This window comes from Acanthaster planci, linkage group LG01, assembly GCF_054643075.1.
Source record: "Acanthaster planci isolate LZ-2023a linkage group LG01, COTS_SCS, whole genome shotgun sequence".
Lineage (NCBI taxonomy): Eukaryota > Metazoa > Echinodermata > Asteroidea > Valvatida > Acanthasteridae > Acanthaster > Acanthaster planci.
In genome coordinates this window covers 18854521-18878589 of record NC_141777.1, presented here as the reverse complement: position 1 = coordinate 18878589, position 24069 = coordinate 18854521, and the positions used below count along the sequence as shown (strand labels likewise).

General features: G+C 40.8%; 3 protein-coding genes across 6 annotated transcripts in view; 2 read left to right on the top strand and 1 right to left on the bottom strand.

Annotated features, from left to right (window-relative positions):
- The window catches only part of LOC110978183 (retinol dehydrogenase 8-like), a 31782-nt gene that overhangs the window by 1725 nt on the left and 5988 nt on the right, over positions 1-24069 (top strand). The gene's annotated exons all lie outside the window — the stretch shown is intronic.
- mrps5 (mitochondrial ribosomal protein S5) lies at positions 5128-18374 on the bottom strand. The gene is made up of 9 exons (XM_022232907.2): positions 18261-18374; positions 16900-17046; positions 15451-15576; positions 14135-14362; positions 12747-12872; positions 11070-11174; positions 9976-10038; positions 9258-9394; positions 5128-7714 (listed from the first exon to the last, which is right to left on the bottom strand). Exons 1-9 carry the CDS (start codon positions 18313-18315, stop codon positions 7493-7495), a joined length of 1209 nt encoding a protein of 402 aa, XP_022088599.2. The 5' UTR covers positions 18316-18374; the 3' UTR covers positions 5128-7492.
- On the top strand, positions 18397-21157 carry cox16 (cytochrome c oxidase assembly factor COX16). Its single transcript, XM_022232909.2, has 4 exons — positions 18397-18510; positions 19125-19202; positions 19332-19406; positions 19705-21157. Exons 1-4 carry the CDS (start codon positions 18436-18438, stop codon positions 19834-19836), a joined length of 360 nt encoding a protein of 119 aa, XP_022088601.2. The 5' UTR covers positions 18397-18435; the 3' UTR covers positions 19837-21157.

Here is a 24069-nt window from a genome sequence, read left to right as displayed (position 1 = left end):
CTGACCATAGAGACACACTCCGCTCATAGCCAGTCAGATCTTCGGTTGCACCCCACTCCAACCCCAGCACCTGAAAAAAATCAATGCCATTTCTTTTCTTTGGGAGTGTGGAGGACATCCATGTAGCAACTTTGAATCATTTACAACAGCTTTTGGGTCAAAATAAATACAATTCACGCAGTTGTAATACCACTCTCCAAAATGGAGCGTCTACAACTGGCACCAAGGAAAGCAGAGGAAACAATGCCGTGTAGGGGCATTCGTGTACAGGTATTCGAATATTTTTTTTTCAGTATTCGTATACGTTCTCATCACGAAATCGAGGAAATTCGGCATAATGAAGTACCCGTGCATATTGCAATGTACTTTACTGTAACACTGAGACTGAATACCGTGAACATTTCCCAGGCACTTGTATAGCCGATACTACCTGTTTTACATACATGGGCATTCCTTTGTTCTCCTGTGGTCAAGGAAACTTGAGGGAAATGTTCCATTTTCTCCCACTGTAGGGTATCTCCTTCCAGCTGGATTTCTGATGATGATTTCCTGGACTGTTCCTCTTCATTTTGCCACAGATAACCCTAACCCAAAAATGACTCTGAAACTGTTTTTCAGAGAGGGCAAATACATTGTGTGGACGTGTGCAAGTCCACACAACGCCATCACCCTACATTATGTGGACTTCTTTTGTACAGAGGCCCGCACTATGTATGCCACGCCTGCACAGTTTCTTACTCGTGGAAAGAGAAGCATTTCAGTCCCCATTTGGCACACTTCAGTGGCATATACTGTTTGAAGCTGAGTCATCCTTTAAATTTCACCAGAGTTTCAGTCCCGTGAGATGTTTCGTCTATCGGGCCCAAACTTGACGGAAGGATGAGAGTGCAATGTTCAGCAGAGGGCGCAATTAACAATCTCTCACGGCGACAGTCATAATGTGCTATGCTCTTGGGCAAGGCAAGGTGAAGCACTAGAAAGATTTAGCTCGTGATTGCAAGACATGGGAAGTAGCTAGAGGGGCCTTTGCAAAACCTGAACAGTGCATGCTGTATTGAGATCCTTACTGATGTTGTCGCATAACAATGCTACGAATACTATCATTTCGGGAACACTACCGTAGTTGGAGTCCAAACAGGATGATGATAGGCGGTGAAATGTACGGGCGAAAGTTTTGCAGGCAAAACATTGATTTCTGTCACCCATCAACTTCTAATACAGTAAGGCAAAATGTCTTACTGAAGTCGTGAGTGAACCAGGTCCAACGAATTCCATGGGCGGCCGCTTCTGGTAAGACCAGAAGTTCCATCAGCTATCATTCTTCGCTGACCATAAGTTTGGGGTACAGTACTCATAGCTGTCTTCCTATTCTAAAGGGGAAGTATGTTCAGGGGACGCTGTGACCATAGAGTAAGGAAACAAAATAATGGTGTAACCCACTTCTACAATATTTAAGCACTTCTATTTTTTCTGTTGTCTGCATCAAAATCCAACAAACCACTTTTTAATTAAAATAATGATCACGCGAGCCTTGTTTTTAAGATAGAATACATTAATTAATACGCAGCAAGTAGGCCCTGCAAAGATTGCAAAACTTGCAAGATCCTCATTTCCAAAAAAAAAAATGATTTTAGGATAAAGAGGGCAAACGCGAGGTATGCCCTGCGTGTTCTTCACCGCCGTTTAAGTTTCAAAGTTGGTCAAGCCATGATCAGGTGATATTTGATAGGTGACCGCTGGTGCACAGTCTGAGTCTCGCAACTGTTCATTATCAAGCGACAGTGACTTCATTTAAAAGTTATTTTTATATCATGCTCTCAGACGAACTCGATCTCTTCATCGATGCAAGTCTACAATGAAAATGGCGATGATTTATAGACTGCATGTGCTTCCCATCATCTAATAGTAATTTCCTTTCAGCTAGGTTTCAATACAGCGCATTTCTGAGATTTTACGGCTAAATCTTTCCAGGCAGTATCATTACCTTGTGAGTACATTCAGCTGACAAAAAAAAAGTCATGCGAAAAGTTGGAGTTTTTGCTAAACTTGCTTTATGTATTAAGTCTTTGTATTCAATGTCTTTTTCATTTCGTGGAACGTATTTTCTGATTACCGTGTGCTTCCCTCGGGAGGTATGACATTTAGGCCGCAAAGGCCGTGCATGTTGCAGACTACCGATAAATAACGTTTTGTTAACAAAAATCAGTTTTGGATAAGCTTTTTGAGGAGTATAAATGGTTCTCATCGATTTCTTCATCGATCTCATTTTTGTATTGCATGCTTTGCGTGTGGGCTATCCAGAAAAGTGGAAATCTTGAACCTTTCGAAGTCACCAGAATAGAATAAAGTCATCGTCGTTCGATGAATCGACTGAGCAGTGTCACTAGATGGAGCCATAAAAATACACTAGCTAGGCCTATGCGAGATACGTTTCTTTGCTTCTCTATTTTTCTTTGTGCTATCGATCAACTGATTATTTCATCGTTTTAAACAACCACTTTAAACCAAAATGTATCTCACTCGAAGGTGAGGAATCGTACCCCGTTGATTTACTGTCGTATTTCTCAGTAGCCAGCTGCAAAACGGGAGGTACAGCAACTCTGTCGAACTGACTCGGAAACCACTCTGACGGTGACGTCGTCCTGTACACGAAACTGTCAATTACCCCAAAGAATGTATGTAAAACAGTACTTTTATGATAATTTATCAAGATGTTCTTTTGTAGGAATGTACAGGTAACGTTCACAGTACATTCTTTTCTTTAGAATGCATATAGTTAAAAGTACACTCTTTAAAAATACTTGACAAATAAAAAGGGGCCTCAGCTGACAGATATACAGAAATCGCAGTTGTGATACTGAATTATTACGTCAAACGCAATGACACAGGCTATAGACCTTTCTCCTGTGATGTCACGATTGTATACCAGGCAAGATAAGCGACGGAGGGGTACCCCCCTCTTACCTGTCCGGGGGGGGGGTTCTCTCCGTCCCATATCTTTCTTCAAATGCACGATCGTGCTGGACCTCTGATGCGTTGTGATGGTAATGAGTGCATAGTGTTGCGATGGTTATCTGCCTATTCAAATGTAGTCTGGCATGTGTTCGTACGTGCGCTTGCAGGTGGTTGAAACTGACCGTAGGAATATATGCGATCACCGTGGCCAAGGCGGTCCACTCGTGGTATTGTTTACATTTAGCGCAATCCAGTCACGTGGGTGAAAAAGGTCTACTGACAATTACTAAACTACTCCAAACATCAAACACATTGTAACAAACGCCACCAACACTGATTAAAGTACTGTTGATGTACCCTAACGTGGCGCGGCCCCTGATCTGGTAAAATTTCATTTTTCGCTTCTTGTGTCTCGTGGCAATATTTTTAGCTCAAATTTCACAATGAGTGAAACTTCATCAAGCCCCTCAACGTTCTGATTGATATATCTTAATTTTACGTACCTCCTCCAAAGTTTGGATGAAATTTTATTTTCGCCCCATGAACTCCTTCAAAATGTGCCCCAAAATAGGAAAAGCATTTCCCGACAAACTTGTGGATGGGTATTTGGGTGGAAGTAATGATGTTTTACAAGAATATCTCAACCTCAAAGGATTTCGTACCGGTAAGTGTTTATGACGGATTTCTATGACATTTTCCCAAGAGGGATTTTCTGTGACCGTTTTCGTCACTAGTATGTTTGATAACACTGTCTTGTTCATTTTATGTATTCTCCTTTTTTTCTTTTACTTCATCGTTCTTCGTCATTTTTACTTATTTATATTTATTTGTATAATTTTATTATTTGTCCTTCTATTCTGCTTTTAAATTTCACATTTAGTCAATTCATTGTAACCTCACTTTTAACTCATCCTATTATTAAAGTAAACATTTATAAAGATTACCCATCAATATTTCCCCCATGATATTCCATGCATGATTTCCAAACAAAATTATTTCCTACGTTGACCAAGATATTTCGATGAGTGAGCATGCTATTTCAGTGGAATTTCGGTTTTCATTTGAAGTGACAGTGATCTGTAATTTCCCAAATATTGTCGCGCAAAACTTACTTATTGTAAAGTCCCTAGCTCCGCACACTCACATCGATAGCATTTGCTTAACATGAATCTACCATACTTCCACAGCTTACTAAATTGTGAGGTAATAAAGACAGTGCGTGCGCCCGATGATCCATTGATGGTGCCGAGTGCATGTCTCTCTGTGTGATCTTGATATGTTGCACCGTGCGAGTAAAAACAGTTGAGCATCATCATCCAACCAAAAATTGCACAATTAGTTAACGGCTTGGCTACGAGTAACGTTTTTCTGTACAGTGTACATGTATATGTGGATGTACACAGCTTGACAACGCTGCCTTGAACAATGGGCAGAAGTGGAGGTAGGGAAGCGGGTCAAGTCGGAGAAACGACTCAAACGGTGGGGGTTCTTTGATTCTCATGGGCGATACCGCCTGGCTCACTCCACCAAAGGCAGCTTAAGTCGAGAGCCACAACCAAGCTCGTAAAATCCCTCAATAAATTGCAACAAACGCCAGCTAAACCCAGCACATTCGAAAACACAATCCCTCCATCACCGATATTGAAAATTTAAAGCCCATTGTCATATCAGTGACCTGTATATATTTTCTACGTGTACTTAAGTATGTCCTTAACTTTTTGGTGATTTTTCATATTTTTCTTGCTTTCCTCATTTCTCTTTTATTTCAAATGATCTTTGAGATTACATGTAACATTTTGACCATGCCGTATATTTCTGGGCTAGGATAGTCCTGGGAAGACCTACACGCAGCATCTGCAGAAGAACCCGACACCCTGAGAGGTCGTTGGACAATGTCCAGCACGTCAAGCATGGTGCGTAAAGGATCTCTGACTTGGACTGACAGAGAATGTCCTCTGACCGGAAGGACCAGCAGCCGTAGTACCAGGAGTTTCGTATTACGATTTCGTGAACTTTCTTTTACTCAAGCGCTCTACTTTAAATCAAAAGAAGCTTCAATTATATACAAATACCAATACTGATTGAAAAAAAGCACAGGGGGCCTACTGTCTACACGTCAGAACAAAAACCAAGAGGAAAGGGAAGGCTTTCCCTTCATCAGAACTCTCAGAATTAGATGATCAGAAGCTAACAGTTTTAAGACTGTTTCCAATGGACTGTGCACATTGTACGAGCACTTACCTACAATAAAGCAGTTGGCCTACTCATTTAAATAAATTCAGTGTGTCAGTCTTGAATTTTTTTTTAAACAAATGCTCTGCTGTCGACACTGATGCAGTAGCGTAGCAAAGGTTTTCACCCTGGAAGGGACCAGTGGGGGACCTGGATATTACAGGCGGTGTCAGATATGTTAAGTAAAATCTATTTTTCCCCTTACATTTCAAGCGAGATGATGGTTTTTCACAGAAGTTTACCCATTCCCCAGCCAATGGTTTTTATGCCAAGGTGATTTGAGTTTCTGAAAAACTGATGTCTGAGATTTCATGCAGTGCAATCTTGGGAGGAAGTTTTTGAGGCACAACATTTTGAAGCAATTTTTTTGGATTGAACACCTAAAGGGACGTAAACAGAGGACGACATTCGGCAGATGAGAGATACCATAACAATTGCCATGGGCGTCGCGAGGGGAGGGCAAGAGGGGGCCACCTTAAAAAATCGGGGCATTAAAAAACATTGGAAAATACGAATAGAAATAAGAGAGGAAATGGGATGACAGTGACGGATTTGCTTTAAAATTTATCGCCACTACACCCTTTAATGGGTTTATCATAAATCATCAATTCTTGTCTATCGCCAGGTTTGTTTTATTTTTTTCCATTGCCAGTCAAAAAAGGTCCCCCCCCCGGAAAAAATCCTGGCGGCGCCCATGACAGTTGATGCCTGTTTGGGCTTCACTCCTGTGAGGCAAAGTGTTCATGCCATATACAATGATGTTTAACCACATATCAAAAGACAGAATTCAGAAATGTACTTTGCGATGGGGTGATTAGCTTTTAAATACATGTAGTGGTTTTTGCCCTTACATCGTCGCATATTCATAACACTGCGAGCTGAATGTTTGTCCAAGAGCTTGGGAAAAAAATACAACATTACTGGGGTTGGACTCGAACCCAAGAACTCCTGGTCCCAAGGTGTAGGTCAGCTCGACTTCCTCCCGATGTGAATGCTGTATTCGTTTTACTACACCTTAGAAATATTCAACTCATAGAATGATGGAAATCTAGTAACGTACTCGTAGAGTTGAGGCCAAGTTCAAGCGCGAACTATAGCCTGACCAGTAGTCAATTGTTTATTAACAATGTGCATGCTTAATTCAGTTACACTCGGACAACCCTAGTCGGGCAATTTCTAATAAGTCACTGGTGCTCACATCTCGCAGTTAGCTGTGATTCTCGCAGCGTAGGCTACATGGTTAATGAAATCTCGTACAATTATTTTCATGTGAACGATTCCCTCTGTAATGACAAATGAAATCGGTTACTGATAACCAGCAGTGCGACCATACCCCTGGACCTGGTCCCAAATGATTGACTAGATCATCCAAACCATCCATCGTTTGGGCGGTTTTAGTCAAACTATAATAACTACAGACATCGCCCTCACTTACACCCTCACTTACCCCTGCATGCAGACTTCTGTGTGCCATGCCTGGCAAGTTTGATCAAAGACCATAGTTAACCATAGTTCGACTCAATCTGGTTGAACGCACGCTAGTTGACGATGGTTGGACTAGTCTAATCAACTATTTTACGACTAGCCTAACAAGGTTGGTCGTGTCGTTGGTTGCCATAAACCGTTTTTAGCAGCATTTGAGAGAGGACCAGTTATAAGAAAAATGTCGGGGGAAAACAGTGCATCACTTGTAGTCAACCATTTGCCAGGTTTTACGAGTCGACGCGACAGGTTCTAGAGGGAATTTTTGGTGCTACATGTACCAAAAAACCTACCACACTGCAGCAGGGTGGATACTCACCAGGATGACGTCAACCGGGTTCATTTCATTTCCACTTCCCGGATGTGTGGCGGAATCGGCCCATGACGCGTTCCAATTTGTTGATGAATATTAATGAAGTGTAGTAATACAAACTACTGCAACATTTCAATCCGGTTTCTGCTCTTACAAGTTTGTGAATTGTTTCTTGAACCCATGGACAACACTGAGCGACCAGTGTTATGAATATGCATCAGCGTAAGGGCAAAAATCCATGATTTAAAATTGATGCCACAATCTTTTCCTTATTACGCTATTAAATACATCACTGTCTCCTGATCAAAATGTTTCAGTAGGAAAGAGGTTGAATATCGAAACATTCCTACCTTTCTATTTCACCAAATTGATCAGAGAGGGTTTTTTCATTTCTTTCTTTCCCCCGACAATCCCTTCCACACCTCCACCATTTTTAGGGGGAAACTTCATTGACAATCGAGATCAAAGGTTTAACAATGCATTCTATAAAGTTTGTATGCAAGGGTATCCTCAGAAGAAAATGGTGCCCTCTCGGACGAAGTTGCTGACACGTCTCCTGGGTCGTTCCTCCTTCCACTCTAGAGGGAGCTCTTTGTCCCAAGGTTCCTCTTCCACATCATCGCGGGGCGCTGCACTCTGCGGTGAGGCAACAATAATGGGGAGGGCGCCGCACTCTTTGCGGAACTCCACCACGTGCAGGCCCTTCCTGTCGGCAATCTGCTGATGGGTTTCCTGCACAAACAAGAATTAAAACAGACACCAAGTTAAATTGCCGATACTGAATCATGGGCAGTGGCGACATGGAGAGAAACCCATCCAGCTAGCTGCAGTACGTTAAGCTGGTGCAAGGGCATCCCCCTTGGGGATGGGGGAGGCAGGGTTTTCTCTGGGAGGCGGCAAACCACTCATCAGCAGCATGTTGAGAAACCATGAATGGTTGAAGGGGGTCGAATTCCAAGATATTCGAATAATTTGGTGATTTTCCTCCTTTCTCCATTTTTCTTGCTTTTTTCCTTTCCTCTTTTTTTTTTCTGTTGCTTATTTTTCCATTTTTCAAAGGGGAATATCATTTGTCCTTTTTTCAATAAGGAAAAATAGCCCCCCCATGCCATATTTGCAACTCAAAGGCAAGGTTTTCAATTTTATGCCCGGGACAGGGACTGATCAAATTGTCTGGAACAGTTTCAATCTGTGTCCTATGGAATGCCATATTGGGTTCTCTATCAATTCAGTCAATCAGTCCCACTTTGTTGATAATTAATACATGTCTTAATTTGGATTTTTGCCCTTCCCGACGTGTATTTTAACACTGTATGCTCAGTGTACGCCCCTGAAGGCTTGTGAAAAAAAAAAACCACAAGCGTACTCGAGTGGGACTCGAACCAACGACCTCCTGCTCACTAGTGCAGACTTCTTAACCACTTGACCACCGAGCTTGCCAGTGTCGGCTGGCTAGTTCAAATCAGATGTAGCAGTGGGTACTGCGAACAACTAATACATGTCTTGTTGAAAGTAGGCACAATATCGCAATATTTATATTCTATTTCTCTGTGAGAAAATGCTGCAATCTACTCAATACTAATTTCATTACAAAACTCACATTGCCTACTAGCAGTGTTAGCTTTTATCATGACAAACATGTAGACTCGTGGATAATGGGCTATTTTCCAAAGAGGCTTTTTAAAACTGAAAGTGGAAATGAAAGGCAATACTACAATCTTTTATTTCCACTTTCAATTAAAAAAAGTTTATTAATGAATGAAGAATAATTATAAGGTTGGGAATATTGCATAGAAAATGAATGTAATCTATTCTAAGCTACCTGCAAGGGATTCACATGCCCTTCCAATGGCAAAACGGCAAAACTCAAAATTCTGAGTTTCTGATATTTGTGTATTTCTGGGTATGCAGGGGCTCTTTTAATTTCTGATAATTACCAATTTGTGTAGTGTACAATTTTGAGATTATTCTTTTGTTTTAGATGCCAAAGCACAATAAGCCTTCTGCAAAACTGATTGATTTTTTGATAAACTATTCTCTGTCTTTGTAAACTAACACTGACCATAAAATGTGCAGAATCATGCACTGTAGAATCACTCCCACTCATGTACTACTCAAGTTTATGATCATGTGCTTAAAAGATAAACAAAGAAAATTAAATTTCCTCAAAAAGACATTCCAAAGGCTCATTTTGCCATCTTGGGTCCACACATGCTGACCTTTCAGATTGAGGGTGTTTCTTTTGCATTACAGTGTGGATATCAGCAATCATTACCTGGCTTGCCAGCCCATTGACGAAGGCTACAGTAAGATTGATTGGGTTTGTAGAGCCATACACTCTGGCATACAAGTCTCTGATGCCAGCTAGCCTACAGATCTCTTTTAGGATTCGATGACAACGAAGCCCGTAGCCTACAAGAAGAAATAAACAGTGTGTCATCAGTGGCACAGCAACAAGAATGCACAGTGCCCTCTCTGCCCCTTCCAAAAATAAAAGCTGGTATTAATTACTGCTAATTGTAATATAAGTCATGGCTTTTTTCATCCCTGAAAAATACACAGGACCCAAAGCAAAATATACATCCTCATTGACATTAAAAAACATGTCTCATATCACAGTATTCAAAGTTTGTTTCACTACATTGCTTCATAAAGTCGAACAGCTCAAGACAGAGTGTGATTACTCGATAAAATATAAATGCATGATCAAGGAAACTTATTACAGCTTTCTCACTAGTCACCAGACTGAGGGTGCGCCACTGTCAATGGCGACAAAACAATTTTCAAAGAGGGGGTACATTTCTGAGACCATCAAGCATCAGCCAATACAGGACCTGTCAAAAGTGGGATGGAGGGCATTACCCCCAAGTTGAAATAGTGAAGCTGCAAGAAAGCACTATATATATACACACAGGTTCCAGCTTACAAGCATGAAATGCGATCATTTCTGTGCTATCTGCATAATTAGTCACTTTGTCAAAGTCTGCATGTACCTTTATTCTGCTTCCTGATCCTGACTCTCGTCACTTGAAACTTGGACTCAATGTCATGGTACACTGGAATTTCAAATTAACAATGATAAAAGAGCCTGGATCTCAGAATGAAAAGCTTTACCGTAAAATATTAGAATAAAGCCATCGCTTCGGCACAAATTTCATCTTGCTTGATGTGAACTACTTCACTCCCTAATATATGGATGGAATTTTGGTGTGGGGCTGAAAACTAAAAGTGAAAACTTTAGTTCCCGGTCAGCGTGTGAAAATTATTTCAGATGTTTTTGACAGAGAGAGGAACATGAATGTGTATTCCGCTGGGTTGCAAGAGCCCTGATTAGAGCAAAAATAACCTGCATGTACTTCTACTTGCAAATAAATGTACAGAAATGGCATGTTCAGAGGTGGCAGCAAGTCCTTTTTTTGCAAGTCAAGCCACAAGTCATTAGGTCCAGTCACAAGTCAAGTCACAAGTCATTAGGTCCAGTCACAAGTCAAGTCACAAGTCATTAGGTCCAGTCACAAGTCAAGTCACAAGTCATTAGGTCCAGTCACAAGTCAAGCTGGTATTTACAAGTCAAGTCACAAGTCACAAAAATAGCGACTTGAGTCTGATTCCAGTCCAAGTCACATGACTCGAGTCAGCAACTCTGGGCGTGTTTACAGGAACTGTCAATGGGTTGGAAAAAAAACAAGGATAACTGAGCAGGGTTCAAACTCGCTTTGATGAATTTTTCAGTGTGTCGTTTACCCACAATCTGGCTGTCGGCACCTGCCTCTGGATGACATCTAAATGTGCTCATTCTCTGTATATTTTGTGGACACACTACACACAGTCAGAAAAGTCTATGTGGTGGTGGCCAATATTGCTCACTGGGCATACCCTGAGTGCGTAAGAAATAGCACTGCAGGAAGAGGTATTTTACAAATATTGTTCAAATGACTCTTGTAAATCGGTGATTGAGGCATTTGGCTGTATATCCCAAGTTGGTGGCCATATCTTGTTTTTCTCGAATATCAAAATCAGATAATAGCCTACTGTCAGTAGTTAAAGCCTACAGTTTAGAGTGGTCCCTTCTAGGTTCCCTTTTTACCTGTGTGGTTGTCATAACGCTCAATGTAGTGGAGATAGTTGGCAGCCTTGTTCTTGGCTTTCCTCAGGGCAGACATCACATCGGGAGCTTTACCATGTGCATAGCCTGAACAGTTGGCGAAGTGTAAGAGCATCATTTTTCCATATCAATATTTCAAAAAGGACAGTCTTTGTCTACTGAGGGTGGGTGGGGGGATATGACACCCTCTCGTTCCTCATTTTTCAATGGCAATTGATGTTCTAAAACCTTAACCTTCATAGGGAAATGTTGATACCAACAACACTAGTCTTTCAGTATCATACAATTTTTTGTAAGTTTCTTCAATTGTCTTTCGGCATCAGGACTGATATGAAAAGGAGATTAGGACTCAGTGAACATCTCAAAAAGTGAAAAAAGGATGAAATTTGTTCTATTTTGAGCTCTTTTAAATTTTTCCAACCAAAATGACAGACCGCTGACCTTTCCCTAATACATCACCAACCTTCCTTTTCAAAATGGCAAACCTGGATTTAAAACATGGTAAACCAAATGGAACTTGATGTTCTGGTATCATTATTTCCTCTAATTATCACAACCTTGACGTATGACCTACCTATTTCAAGACCAGTCAGTGTTTTCCATCCAGCAAAGCAGCCCATAATGTACATGTAACAGGGCTAAGCTAGTAAGCTGCGATAGCTTCACATCACATGCAATTTCACACATGTACATATATTATCAATAAATAAGATTTGAAGCTTTGCATGGTGGAAGAGACATGAGAAATGGGTTTGCGGGTTCACCATGGAATCAATCTCTTTGGGTGAGGTGTGGTGAGTGTTAACTCAACGTTTCGGCCAGTGAGCTCTGGCCGTCCTTTGCCCAAAGATATTGATTCCATGGTGTACCCGCAAACCCATTTCTCATGTATTATCAAGTCACAACTTAGGGTCAGAGGTACCAGGAAAAACCCAACGACAAGAAACGGCCTAGGATACGGTTGGCTTGTTACCTGAGCAAAGACTGCATGACTTGTGACTAATGGGTATGAACCCTGAGCTGGACCAAGAGGGTGCAATTTTCCTATCAGGTAGGCTCCTTTGGTCAGTAAGTGCACTTGGTTGGTTAACGAATGATTATGGAATGCACATGTTATGGTTGTGTCGATACGAACAAAATGAACACCCCTGACCAACATGGCTCTGTTCAACCGATGAGAAAGTGCTTCTGCTCAAGACGGATTACAGCTCTGTAATCTTATGAACAAATGCTACTTCGATGACAAGTTACATGTATGCGCTTAAAGCAGTAACCTCTAGTTCTGGTGGGCTTAAGGGTAAAATCCAATCGCAATGCAAAAATACCCTCGGAATCTCTCTATACAGGTTGGTAAAGCACCAAACAGGCCCCTTGTAAGCTGTAAGTGGGGCGCTCTGACTAAATGCTGCAAAGTTAATCACTTCTATCATTTTTACTTTGAGAGTCTTCACCAATCCCTCATAGGTGTCTCATCCTGTGCAAAAATGCACAGGATCATACATTGAAAAAGCCTTGCATTTTTCAGAGCTTGTGGGGGGGGAACATTACATTTAGTTTGTTTAGGTCTGTCTGGTCAGGCAGTGAATAATAGGCACGATCCTTCTGATGCAATCCTCTGGATTTTCCTGTGGTGTTCAGGTCTTTGTGTGATGTTCTCACCTATAGCACCATTCTTGTTTCCAACCACAACCAGAGCGGACATGCTACGTTTCCTGCCCTGGGCACCAGTCATGTTGAACACCCTCCTGACTGTAATCACACTGGAGTCAAAGCCCTCAAATGTCTCTGTAGAGAAAGTGCGAGAACAGCCTGGGTAGCATTTGGTTTCAACACACAACAGCAACTTAAAGCTACGTAAACACTGCCTACAGTCCAGCAGTTTGAAGGCTTAACATTGTTTGCCACTTTATTCCTTAAAAGCTGCATGTACATGTGCGTAAACATCTTTACTCTGACATGACCACAATTAATCTTTTGAAATGTACAATATGCATGTGAGAGTTCAAACTCTTCTGCTTGATTTACGTAAAGTTACTTTACAGGAGAATTAATCTAACTACCTGTACACGTATATGTTTTGTAGAATGGCACAATGGTGACTGAAATTGGTTCACTACTCAAGGATCAAAAATCCTAAATATTCAACTGTTGGAGTCTTAACCCCTTCGCGACGGAAGACGGTAAGAGCCGCCGTAGAAATTGAGATCCTCAGCCTGTTTTTCAGCTATTATTCTCTGCCCACGCTCGAGCTAACACGGTGAAAGAAGGCAGACCCTGGTTCTTGTATATATGGTGATTGGCCTTTGTGTGTTGCCAAGAAATGAAAAGGCCGAATTTGCATCATAACCACCAGCTTCACAATAGTCCCCACTTTGAAAAGAGGCAAGGGAATGTGGAAGGGTGAGTAGAGCCGCATGCCACCGAACAATCAGCCTTTTCACTGTGTAGTTCAAAGCATGCAGAACATGCAGGGCCAGAAACCGAGAATTTGCGGTTTGGCAGGTGGCCTTCGTGGCAAAGCGAGGCTGGAATTCTCGGAGTCAGCTTTCAGAAAAAGTTCACGTCGTCAAGGGGTTAATGGCAACGGCCACTTTGATTCATGAAAAGAATCTTGTACGTCCCAAAATTTAGTCTGGAAAAATATACACATTTATATTACTGAAACGTCTTCAAGTGAAGAAATAATTTCACCCTTGGATGTCAGCGGGGCACAACATTAGGACGCACAGCAGAACTGAGGCTCATAGGTAAGTCCAGAAATTAGGGGCCCATTGTTTTTGTGTCCCTTTCATATCTGACAAGATATTGTAAGTTCAGAACACATTTTCCAATTTCTAAGAGTGATGAATTAATGCAAATTACCTGCCAAACAAAAAGTAATAGTTTGAAATCAATTCCAATGACATTTCCACACCAAATAACAAAGGTCAGATGTAACAGGGACACAAAAATGTCATACTTTTGGACCCCCAATTTCTGGAATTGCCCAGATATCAGATGCACTTCAATTTGGGGAAAAACACAACCCCCCCTGAAAGGCCTCTAACCTCCTGGTATCGGGTCAGGAGGGCCAAGCCGCCGCCCACCCCAGCTCTTGGAGGTCCATCCTCTCTGCTCTGGGGGTACCGAGCGTCGCTTCTTCTTGTCCCATTGGGTTCGGATCTGCAGGAGTCGCTCCTCTCTCTCAGGATCTGGCTCCTTGGTGTGCATGGTCTGGACGGTCCTGTCTTTCAGAACGGGGGCGTTCAGGCCTGGCCAAGCTACGCTGGCTTTTCCTGTAGTCAGGGTAGTCGTTGAAGAAGAAGACAGAGAACACTTTTTCCCCAATTCCAAAATATAACAATATCACAGCACTTACAAGATGCACACTATCTGCATGTAATAGCATGTCAGTCTACGGCACCAATCTATTATCATTATCCCTGCGCATTGGGCTCTCAATATCAGATCATTCCTCAAACTGTCTCCGCTCCCAGGAGAGTATACTAGCCTGATGCTGCCACATGTACCCATAGACTCCTGAATGGACACAGGCACACAGGGCTAAAAATGACTTGCACAAGGTCACAACATGTGACCACCTGCTAGGATTTTGACCCCAACTCTGTGATTAGAAGCTACAAACCCTAACCAGTTGGCTACACACGTATATGTCCTAAGAGGTACAACGTACTTACCTCACGTACATTATTTACCAGTTCCTAAACACTATAAAGATGTACATGTACATGTGTTACATGTATGTACGTGTACACATATTAACTCTAGCCAAGGATGCTACTGCAATGAAATTCAATTGTGGTATACATGTATGTGTGTATGCTGTTGTAACACCAGCACATGTACATGTCCCAAGAATGTCCAGCTTAAATTGGCAAGCTATCAAAATGTAGCTTGCATGGCCTATTGGCAATGTACGGAATGAGTCCGTTTGGGGTTCTAACAGTGAACGCACAAAATGAAGTGGGGTGATCGTAGCTCATGGGATAACCAATACATGTACGTGCACTAGATTTGCCCTGAAATTGCACTGAAAATGTTCAAGCCGGCAAGACTCAGATGTCTCATCCTGAACACACTGAGCTCATTGAAAAACAGAAATGACATGGTGCATGGTAGCAAACATCGTGTACGTGTATACATCTGCACACACAAAAAAGCCCCTATGGATGGGCATAAGACAAAAGTACGTAGCAGTGACAGGTGCACACTTTGTCTTTTAAAACAACAAATACCGCTCTGGATCTACAAGCGATGAGAATCAACTTTACATGAGATTACGCTGAAGAACAGCAAGATTGATTCTTCAGGAGCACACGCTTGAATCCAACCTAGTTTTAGCGGATTTCTAGTGCAACCTTACCTTCTCCTATAACCTGGCCCCTGTTGAGATCTTTCCTGATTCTCTTGGCAGGTCGCTTTCCTCGGGCCTTGGTCTGAGCCTTGCCAGTGGTTGCCAGCATGCCTTTCCACAGCTGGTCTGCCGTTACTGCAGGCATCAAATATTAAAAAAGTAAATCTGTTCTGTAAATTTTGTTCATTTCCTGCTAGCACACCTGGTGCAAAATCTGTAACAGCAATTTGTGACTATAGGCAAATGCGTCTGTACTAAGTAGGCAAGGTTTCTACCAATAATATAAACATTGAAGAAAGTTGTACAGGTGCAGTAAGCCAGGAGTCAGGCTTTGGTACATGTACATTGTACATGTACCAATATTCAAGCACATTAAATGGGTGGGTATATGATTGCTTGGACAAACAGGTAAAATGTGAGATAAACAAGAAAAAGGACTGATGAGACTCTAACTCAGAGTTTCATGCAAATCATATTTGACAACTTGCATTTTCTTTTTTCCCAAATATTCAGGATCCTTCATTTTATATTTAACACAAAAACTGAATGATTATAGTTTTTTAGATTGTATGGGATATTCAACTTTAATGTTGATTTTTCTCATCTTGAATCCTATTCAGAAGAACCAAGTCTGATAAAACTGGCACCTATCAATATCTCCCTTGCAACAGACATTTTTGTGTTAATAAAACACAACTTTTATACCTATTCCAGTCCAGTCTGCAGTTGTAAAAATGGACGTGTCACGACTCATTAGCATCTAATGAATATTGATTTCTGTGATGTATTACCGTGGAGCTGAAATACCGCAGTGCGCGCTAAGTGCATCCATAGCACGCAAAGCTGCCGATGACGGTACGAACTTGAAGAATGCTCTCATTCTTCAGGAACTCCAAGAATTTCAATCCCGGTTCTTTGGCAGAGTTTCTAGTACGTCCACCAAGACGCACTTTTTGGGCATTATTGTAAGTCATGAAGACAGGAACACAAACTCTCAACCGAAAAGAGATAATGAGGCACAGTAGAACCTGCACACATCGATCCCTGACACGCGGTGCACGCACATGGAGATCCATTTTAATGTATATGTACGTTTGTAGTGCAACCAGTCTTCCACGGATACCAGTTTCAATGTTTTCCTGTTTTTTCGTTTCTCAACAGCGCCACCAGTGGTCAGATTGTGGAAATTTTTCATAAAACTCAAAGACAACGTTCAAAAGTTTTGGCATAATTTCAAAAAATACAGGCACAATACAGACATGATTTGGTAATGAATATACATGTAAGAATTATTAAACACTAAACACAATAAGAGTTTATTTTCAACACTTTTAAAACAGTTGGAGAACTTTGGTCTTTAATTTCCTATTCATTTCAGTTTCAATAACTGTTTGCCTGACTCAGCTCAATGCACTGAATAATCTGGCTGTTTGTACACCTCTCTACATTGTTACTTACAAGTGTTGTACCAGCTGATGTCCCTTCTAGGTGTGACATTGACCTGTGATGTTGGCAGCAATGTCCGTGAGGGCTGAGCGCACATGTGGATGGCATTGGAGGTGACAGGACAGGCCTGCAGTTTACCACTGCCAGAAACTGAAAGCCCTGCAAATTGCAATAAAGACAAGGGGAATCCGTTTTCATTTGGAATTCAGATATTGCTGGTTCATGTACAATTCTTTATTTTACAAAGTACTGGTCCATATACATGTACATGCAGGTCATGTGACCAAGAAGGGGAAGGAGCTTCAAATGGGAGACTTTGAGATGCTGGTGGCAGCAGACGAAGCGGTCATTTTTCAAGGTACACACGTATTGCCCATACTCAGAATTATGCAGGCATGCTCAGAACACTGCACACGCACATGCTCAAAACTACATGTACATGTAGTAACATGCATGACGGTGTGGTTGCCATATCCCTATAGTTGCCACCCGCAGCAAAGAAGGCTTATATTTCTTAATCAGCTGTTCTTTAATTAAGGGTCACAGTGTCACTGTGGTTTGTGCTGATGAAATTTATTTGCTACTGGTCAATTATGATTTTATCCATGCAGCACGCAAATAATCAAAATTTTCACCTGTTTGATTTGCCAAGATTGTGCGGCACAGTGGGCAGTTTTGTGCCCACTCTCAAAGTATCTTGTAATAACTTGAAAACAGATACATGATTATTACAATTTAGGGGAAGAGTTCCATACACAAACATCAGTACGTGTACATTAATTCTTCCCTTCCTGCCTACATTGACCTATTAACTGTCAAAAAGCAAAAACATGTCCAGAAAACTTCAATTTAGAAGGGAAAAACCGAGTCGTTTACTAAGAAAATACTTAGAATTTTTCACACAAGTCTCACTCTCATAGATGCACAGGATGTCTACATGTACATGTAGTGGCGTTCTGCATTCTCATCTTCAATTTTAGTACATGTACATGTACTTCCCTTTTCAAACATGTCAAAACAATCTATAAAAACCGTGAATTAAAAAGAAAAGGCAATTGGCTGATGGCGGAATTATCGAAAAATCATGTACTATGATCAATCGATCGCACAAAGATCGAGTGATCGTGTCCAACGCCCCTGTATGCCTGAACATGCATGATTCCATTCACGACTGCCAGTGTGCCTCGGGTCATCATGGATTCCTCCATCTTGTCCATATGTCCTTCATATGTCCATGTGTAGCCACTCAGTCCTGACTGTTCAACATATTTACGGAGTGATTTGTGCTCCTCGCGTTTCTATGCTTTGTTCCTAAGGCGATTATTATCTCCAAACAGAACGTTTCTGAAAATCAAAGTGACGAGGATACTCACTCTTTGAAAAATTCACGCAAAGTCTACCAAGGAACAGGCTGCAGTACGTCGTCATTTTGCTTCAGATCAGATCAGATGCGCGATTGCAGGAGACTGGTGCTAAAGAAACAAGGCCAACCCCTCTATTATTGTATACTATCATGGTTTATTTGGTTACCAGACGAGCCTTTTCAAAATGGCGGCGTCCATGAACAAAATTTTGGACGCTGTTAAAAAGAGTCGTTTCTTGAGGTTTGGCGTCCCTATGCTGGTAAATTATGGGATTGAAATACTTAACTTCCTCATCAGTGCTTGATATTGGTCATCGTTTATTTGCAGAAAAATTAAGTCTTTGTGTTTGGCCGGCTTTGGCTGACTCTCCCGACCGAAAACTCGCTTCATGGCTAACTGCCCCCTGCCACGCCTGCCAGGCCTGGCCAATTCGCTCCTGACTCGATCGGCCCACTTGCCCCCGGCCAATTTGCCCCCGGACATGGTGGATAATTGTGTCATTCAAAATTTAGTGCTTTGTGAGTAGGCTTAGTGGATGTGTGTGTGTAGTCTTACTCTTACAGTCTCAGTTTGTCTTGCCATGGAGGTTAACTAGGTGTTAACGTTTGTAAGTCCATTCAGTGGTCATGATGATTTGTGTCTCTACACATGTATTTCTGTTAAGGCCTAGGCCTATGGTTTCAAATAGGATTGTTCAATTCGGAATTTTTTTGTACTGGAAACCCTTTTTTAGGGATATGCAGAGCTGTTATCATGATTATCAGTTTGTAGTGTACGGGAGCCTCGGAGGGCATATTATTGAAAATTAATTCCATTTATAAAATTTATGTTCTTTATACATGGACTTGTATGTTCTTTCTATTCCACATTTAGGTAATTGTTGTTGGGGGATCATTTGGACTGAAAGAATTCCGCACTCTACGTTATGAAATCATTGACAGAAGAAAAACGGTACGTTCCTTGTTTCAATTTGAAATTGAGTCAAAGAGTGCATGCTCTTTTACTTGAAGTTGCCGAAACACATTAAATTCCATTGTCAATCCTTGTTTAAGTTGTTTGACATTTAATGTCTGTTTTCAGGTGGATCTAGAAACTGATGAGAAATTGAATGAATACAAAAAGAAGGACAAGATCACTATTGAAGGAGAATACAAGGTACACACATACAGTATACATATAGTGTAGTAAGTTCAAATAGAAATATGTTGCTCAGTAACGTGCCTTCAACCATTCACTGAAGACCGTTTTTTTGTACACTGGATTGAATTAATTCTTCAGAAAGGAATAAATATGAAGACCTGCTGCAAACTACTTACCTTTTGTGACCTGAAATATAAATGTCCAGACCTAAACAGTTGAGTTACTTAGCACCTGTTTACGTAGTTTTTACTTTTGTTACCTTACATGGATAACAGTGTTATATGCTTTTTTAATTTTTGCTGTTTTGTTTCAGAAACTGCAAAATGAAGATATTGATACCTGGCACAACATCCGTGGTCCCCGCCCATGGGAAGACTCCAAGGAATTTCAGGCTATGCAACGTGAAAATACTGAAAAACTGTTGATAAAGCGAGATAATGAGTAGCCGTAACGAAGTGGGCAAATACGGAAACAGCAGCCCAGCGATTGCGTGTATTGGATTCTGTCCGCAGAACATTAGAAAAACTTGTGAGGACGGAACTGTTTTGCTGTCCATGTTTGTGAGGCCATTGTTACCTGGCAATAGAAGCAACTGTTGTGTATGTGCCTGGGTGGCAGTCTTGGTCAAGAGTGAAGACATTCACTCCGCAGGTAGTTCATCCATATCTATCTATGTACACTGTACTGCTTGCTGAGAGACCCGTTCTTTCCTTCCAAGGCCTTTGAAACAGATGTCTGGTTAATAGGAGTGCCACTAGCAGGTGCAAGAAGTGTATACATGTGTCATTGTGAAGTGACAACTGCTAGAGTAAAATCGTTGAGATCAAGGTGTGTGGAATCCCGTCTGAAATGATTGCTTTGTAAATCTTTTCAAAATCTAAAATACACCTTGGGATTGAATGACAAACGGTGCAATTGTTGTATTTAACTGCAGTCATTTGCAAAAATTTGAGACAGTCTGGAATTTTATTGGTATGTTTGTCACTGGGCCTGCATTAATTGTCTCATTAATTGATTACTAGAAATGTTTTTACAGTGGTGCAAAATATCAGGGAAGTGATATATTTGTATACCCATTCGAATTCAATTTGTTGCAAGGGCAGTCTTGTATGACATTTTGTCTGTACGGCAGCATGGGTTAAAAAAAAGCCAGTCTAAGTAATCAGAACTAAAGGAGGGCACACTAAATATTCCCCTGTTAACAATTCAAATCATGGAAATGTAGTCAAATAGCTGTTTAACCAAGATGCACATTGGAACCAAGGTTACACATTGGAAATAAGCATAGGTTGCCATGATTGATTGGTTTAAGTTAGGTTTTTCTTCAGGTTAATGCATTTTGTCCTAAAAATCATTTGCAAATGATTGTACTTTATTGCTCAGTGGTGAGGATTTTTGAATGTGTGGTAGTCAGTTACAATTGTTCGATATTTTGGATTCAAAACTGGTGTGAGATGTGGCATTTTTGTACATGTTTGTTGCTTTTTTTCCGACAAGGATTGTACCTTTAAACGAGAAAATAATAAACTTGGGTGTACAGCAGAGTTCCATAGCTTAGGGTTGTTAATGAGGACGAGGTGAAATTGAAAAAGAAGATCAAGATGTAATGTCGTTGTCCAAACAAGTCATATTGTACAAATAAATGGATGTTATTTGGGTTTCTTTTTCCCCCAAAGTTAGATCGACTTTAAAACTGTTGTTCAAAGCAGCAAGTACTTATCAAAACTTTGTTGCAGATGTCTCGTATTAAAAAAAGATAATTTTCATTCCTGTTCAATTTACCGTTGAGCTTTTCACAATGCATTTATATACATGTATATTGCCTATGCAGCGCTGTGAGGGTTGAGGCGGATGTCTGATAACTCGACCGTGGAGACGACTGTTAGGCAAGTCGTCCGTTAAATCTTGAAGGCAAGTTGTTAACGGACTGCATCGGTACTAGTTCATCAAACCTTCAGCTACAAGTAATCCTCCCTGTGCCTCGGAAATCCTTCGTCAATATTGTCGTTGAAATGGTCTTTATGACAATAAATCACGTCAAATTACATGTATTTGTTCTCAGGTAAGAGATATTATTTTCAGAATCAAAGTTGTGATTTATAAGCAAGCGTCTGTACTTTGTTAGTCGTTTGCGATTTTAACGGTGTCTAGAGTTGATTTAGTTTTTACACCAAAATGCGGTTTTTACTTGAACTGAAAAGATGAAACAATATAAATACTGCATTATTTTCTTACAAAACAGAATAAAGAAATGTAAATTTGACAAGCGTTACCGAAATACTGTTTGACAATTGCCAAGCTTTGCAGAGGCATCCATACCTTATTCAGTATAAATTATATATAATTATTCAAGTAAATTGGCCTATTGTTTATTTCTTGCCAAATGAGGTAAATGATACAAACTGGAATTTCTATTTCGAAACAATCTGGTAGATGCCTTTAGGAAAATTAAGTAGGAACAGAGGTGGTAGCAAGTCCAAGTCAAGTCACAAGTCATTTTTGGAAGTGTAAGCCAAGTCATTTGATCACAGGTCAATTAATTCACAAGTCATTTGATCATTGAAGTCAGGTCCCAAGTCAGTTTGGTCCATACGCAAGCAAGTCACTTTTTTTTTTTGTCCAAGCGCAAGTCAAGTCGCGCTGTGATTCAGACGTGGCCTTGGGCAGATAAGACCGAAGTAGACATCGCGACCCGAACGAAGTCTTTGGCAGATTATTTTATATTAAAATTAAGAACTCAAGGTATTAACCTTTGTGGGTTCCAGCGATTTGAGCAGTTTTCAGACTTGCGTTGGCAATAAGTTATAATATGCAAGTACGAGTCAAGTCACGAGTCAAGTGACGAGTCATTTTTTGCGAGTCCAAGTCAAGTCACAAGTAGGCCTAAAAACTGACAGTAATAAAAGTCAAGTCACGAGTCACAAAAACATAGAGACTCGAGTCTAAGTCAAGTGTCTCGAGTCTACAACTCAGAGCATGCCAATGCTGATGATTCGCTTGCTCATACAAATCTGCATACAAATACAATGTTGCATCAGCTTCTCTTTAGATAAACGCCATACAATTAAAAATTTTCTTCGACACAATTTTTCTACATCTTTATACTTTTCTTCAATGAATGAAAACTCTTTTACACTCATATTTGGTTAAAAGCAACAAAAAGTGCACGTTTATAAACAACTAAAATTATCCGTGTTTTCCGGGACAACTGCGGGCGCTGTTGCTGTGAAACCTAGGGGTGCACCACTACAAATAAATTCCCATAGACAGCAATGATAAATCCCCACACCTCACAATTATTTTAAAAATACTCACAACTCTCACAGGTGTCCAGGCTGTACAGAAACACGATGATCGACATGTCCCCTTTCATTTTCCTTTCTATTTTTGTGGGGTTGACCAATGAATTTTTGAGAAATTTTCACCAGAAGCAGACCACCCCTAAAATGAAGAAAATGTCCCTGCCCAGAAAAGTAGCCATTTTGAAAAGCATCCCTCTGCAAAACGGCCAGATAGTGCCACTTCACTTTCGGACCCGACTGCACCCAAATTGCTCAGAATTGGAAGCCCAAAGTCCGGGCCAGAGGTTCATGAGTGCCATATTTCTCCAATTCCTCAATTTCATGGTTCTCGGGACTCTCTAATATAGAATATTTTGAGTGTATAACTTTTATTAATAAGCTCGGCGGACATATGTCGGCCTTTTTGCGAGGGTGCACCCCTAGGGCTGCATCACCCAATTCAAGGGAAATTCTTAACCAGGACGAGGCGCTCAAAAAGTCCCTCCCCCCCAAAAAAAATTCCTTCGAAAAGAGGAGTCTGCGTGGGCCAAGAAATTGTGCGATTGTGTAAGTAGGCATGGAATCAGTCCGTAGATTTGGGGGCTCTTATCTGGGGGAAAAGCTGACAAAAATGTGATCGAAAATTCGTCAGAAGAGCCTCCGAACGATGAGGGATGTCATTTCAAAAACGGCTGCTGAGAAGACTTGGCATTCACTTTTGGGGGAGTTTGTTTTGGGCAGGTAATTAAAAAAATCATTGGTTAACGTACTAAAGATGAAAATCAAATGAAATCTGAGCAACCAAAGAAAACTTTTTTTAGAGGCCTCAGGGACTTCAGTTGCCATCCATGGGCTCCAAACTTGGTTGATTTTACATTGTACTGTTTTCAATGTAGCTTGGATTAGTTCAGTGCACCATAGAGTTCTTTCAGAGAGCTCTATGCTATGAAATCATCTAGGGAACGGTGCATACATTGGGGTTTCTGTTCAAATTGGGATCCCAGAATTTACTAACGGAAAACATTTCTGAGAAAGGAATGATACTTTTTAAGTGCTATACACATAAACAACAACAACAAATCAGCAAAGAGGAGAAAACTGTGTCCAGGAAAATCTACAAAAAAGCAGGACTTTTGTGTACAAAGCAATGCAGCGTTGAGGCTTCTTCCTGCGATGACATCACAGTTTTGCTCATGAATATGGAAATACATTAGCATAAAACGAAAAAGAGGATAAAAACACCATTTGAAACAATGGAACAAAAATTGAAAATGAGATTAACTGAGGCACAAAGGTGCATTTTTGAGGTTTATAATCACAATAATTGATTGCAGCCACTCTCTAAGGAAACGTTACTTAAAATGTTAGGAATACAAAAACTCTTTTTTAAATGTCAG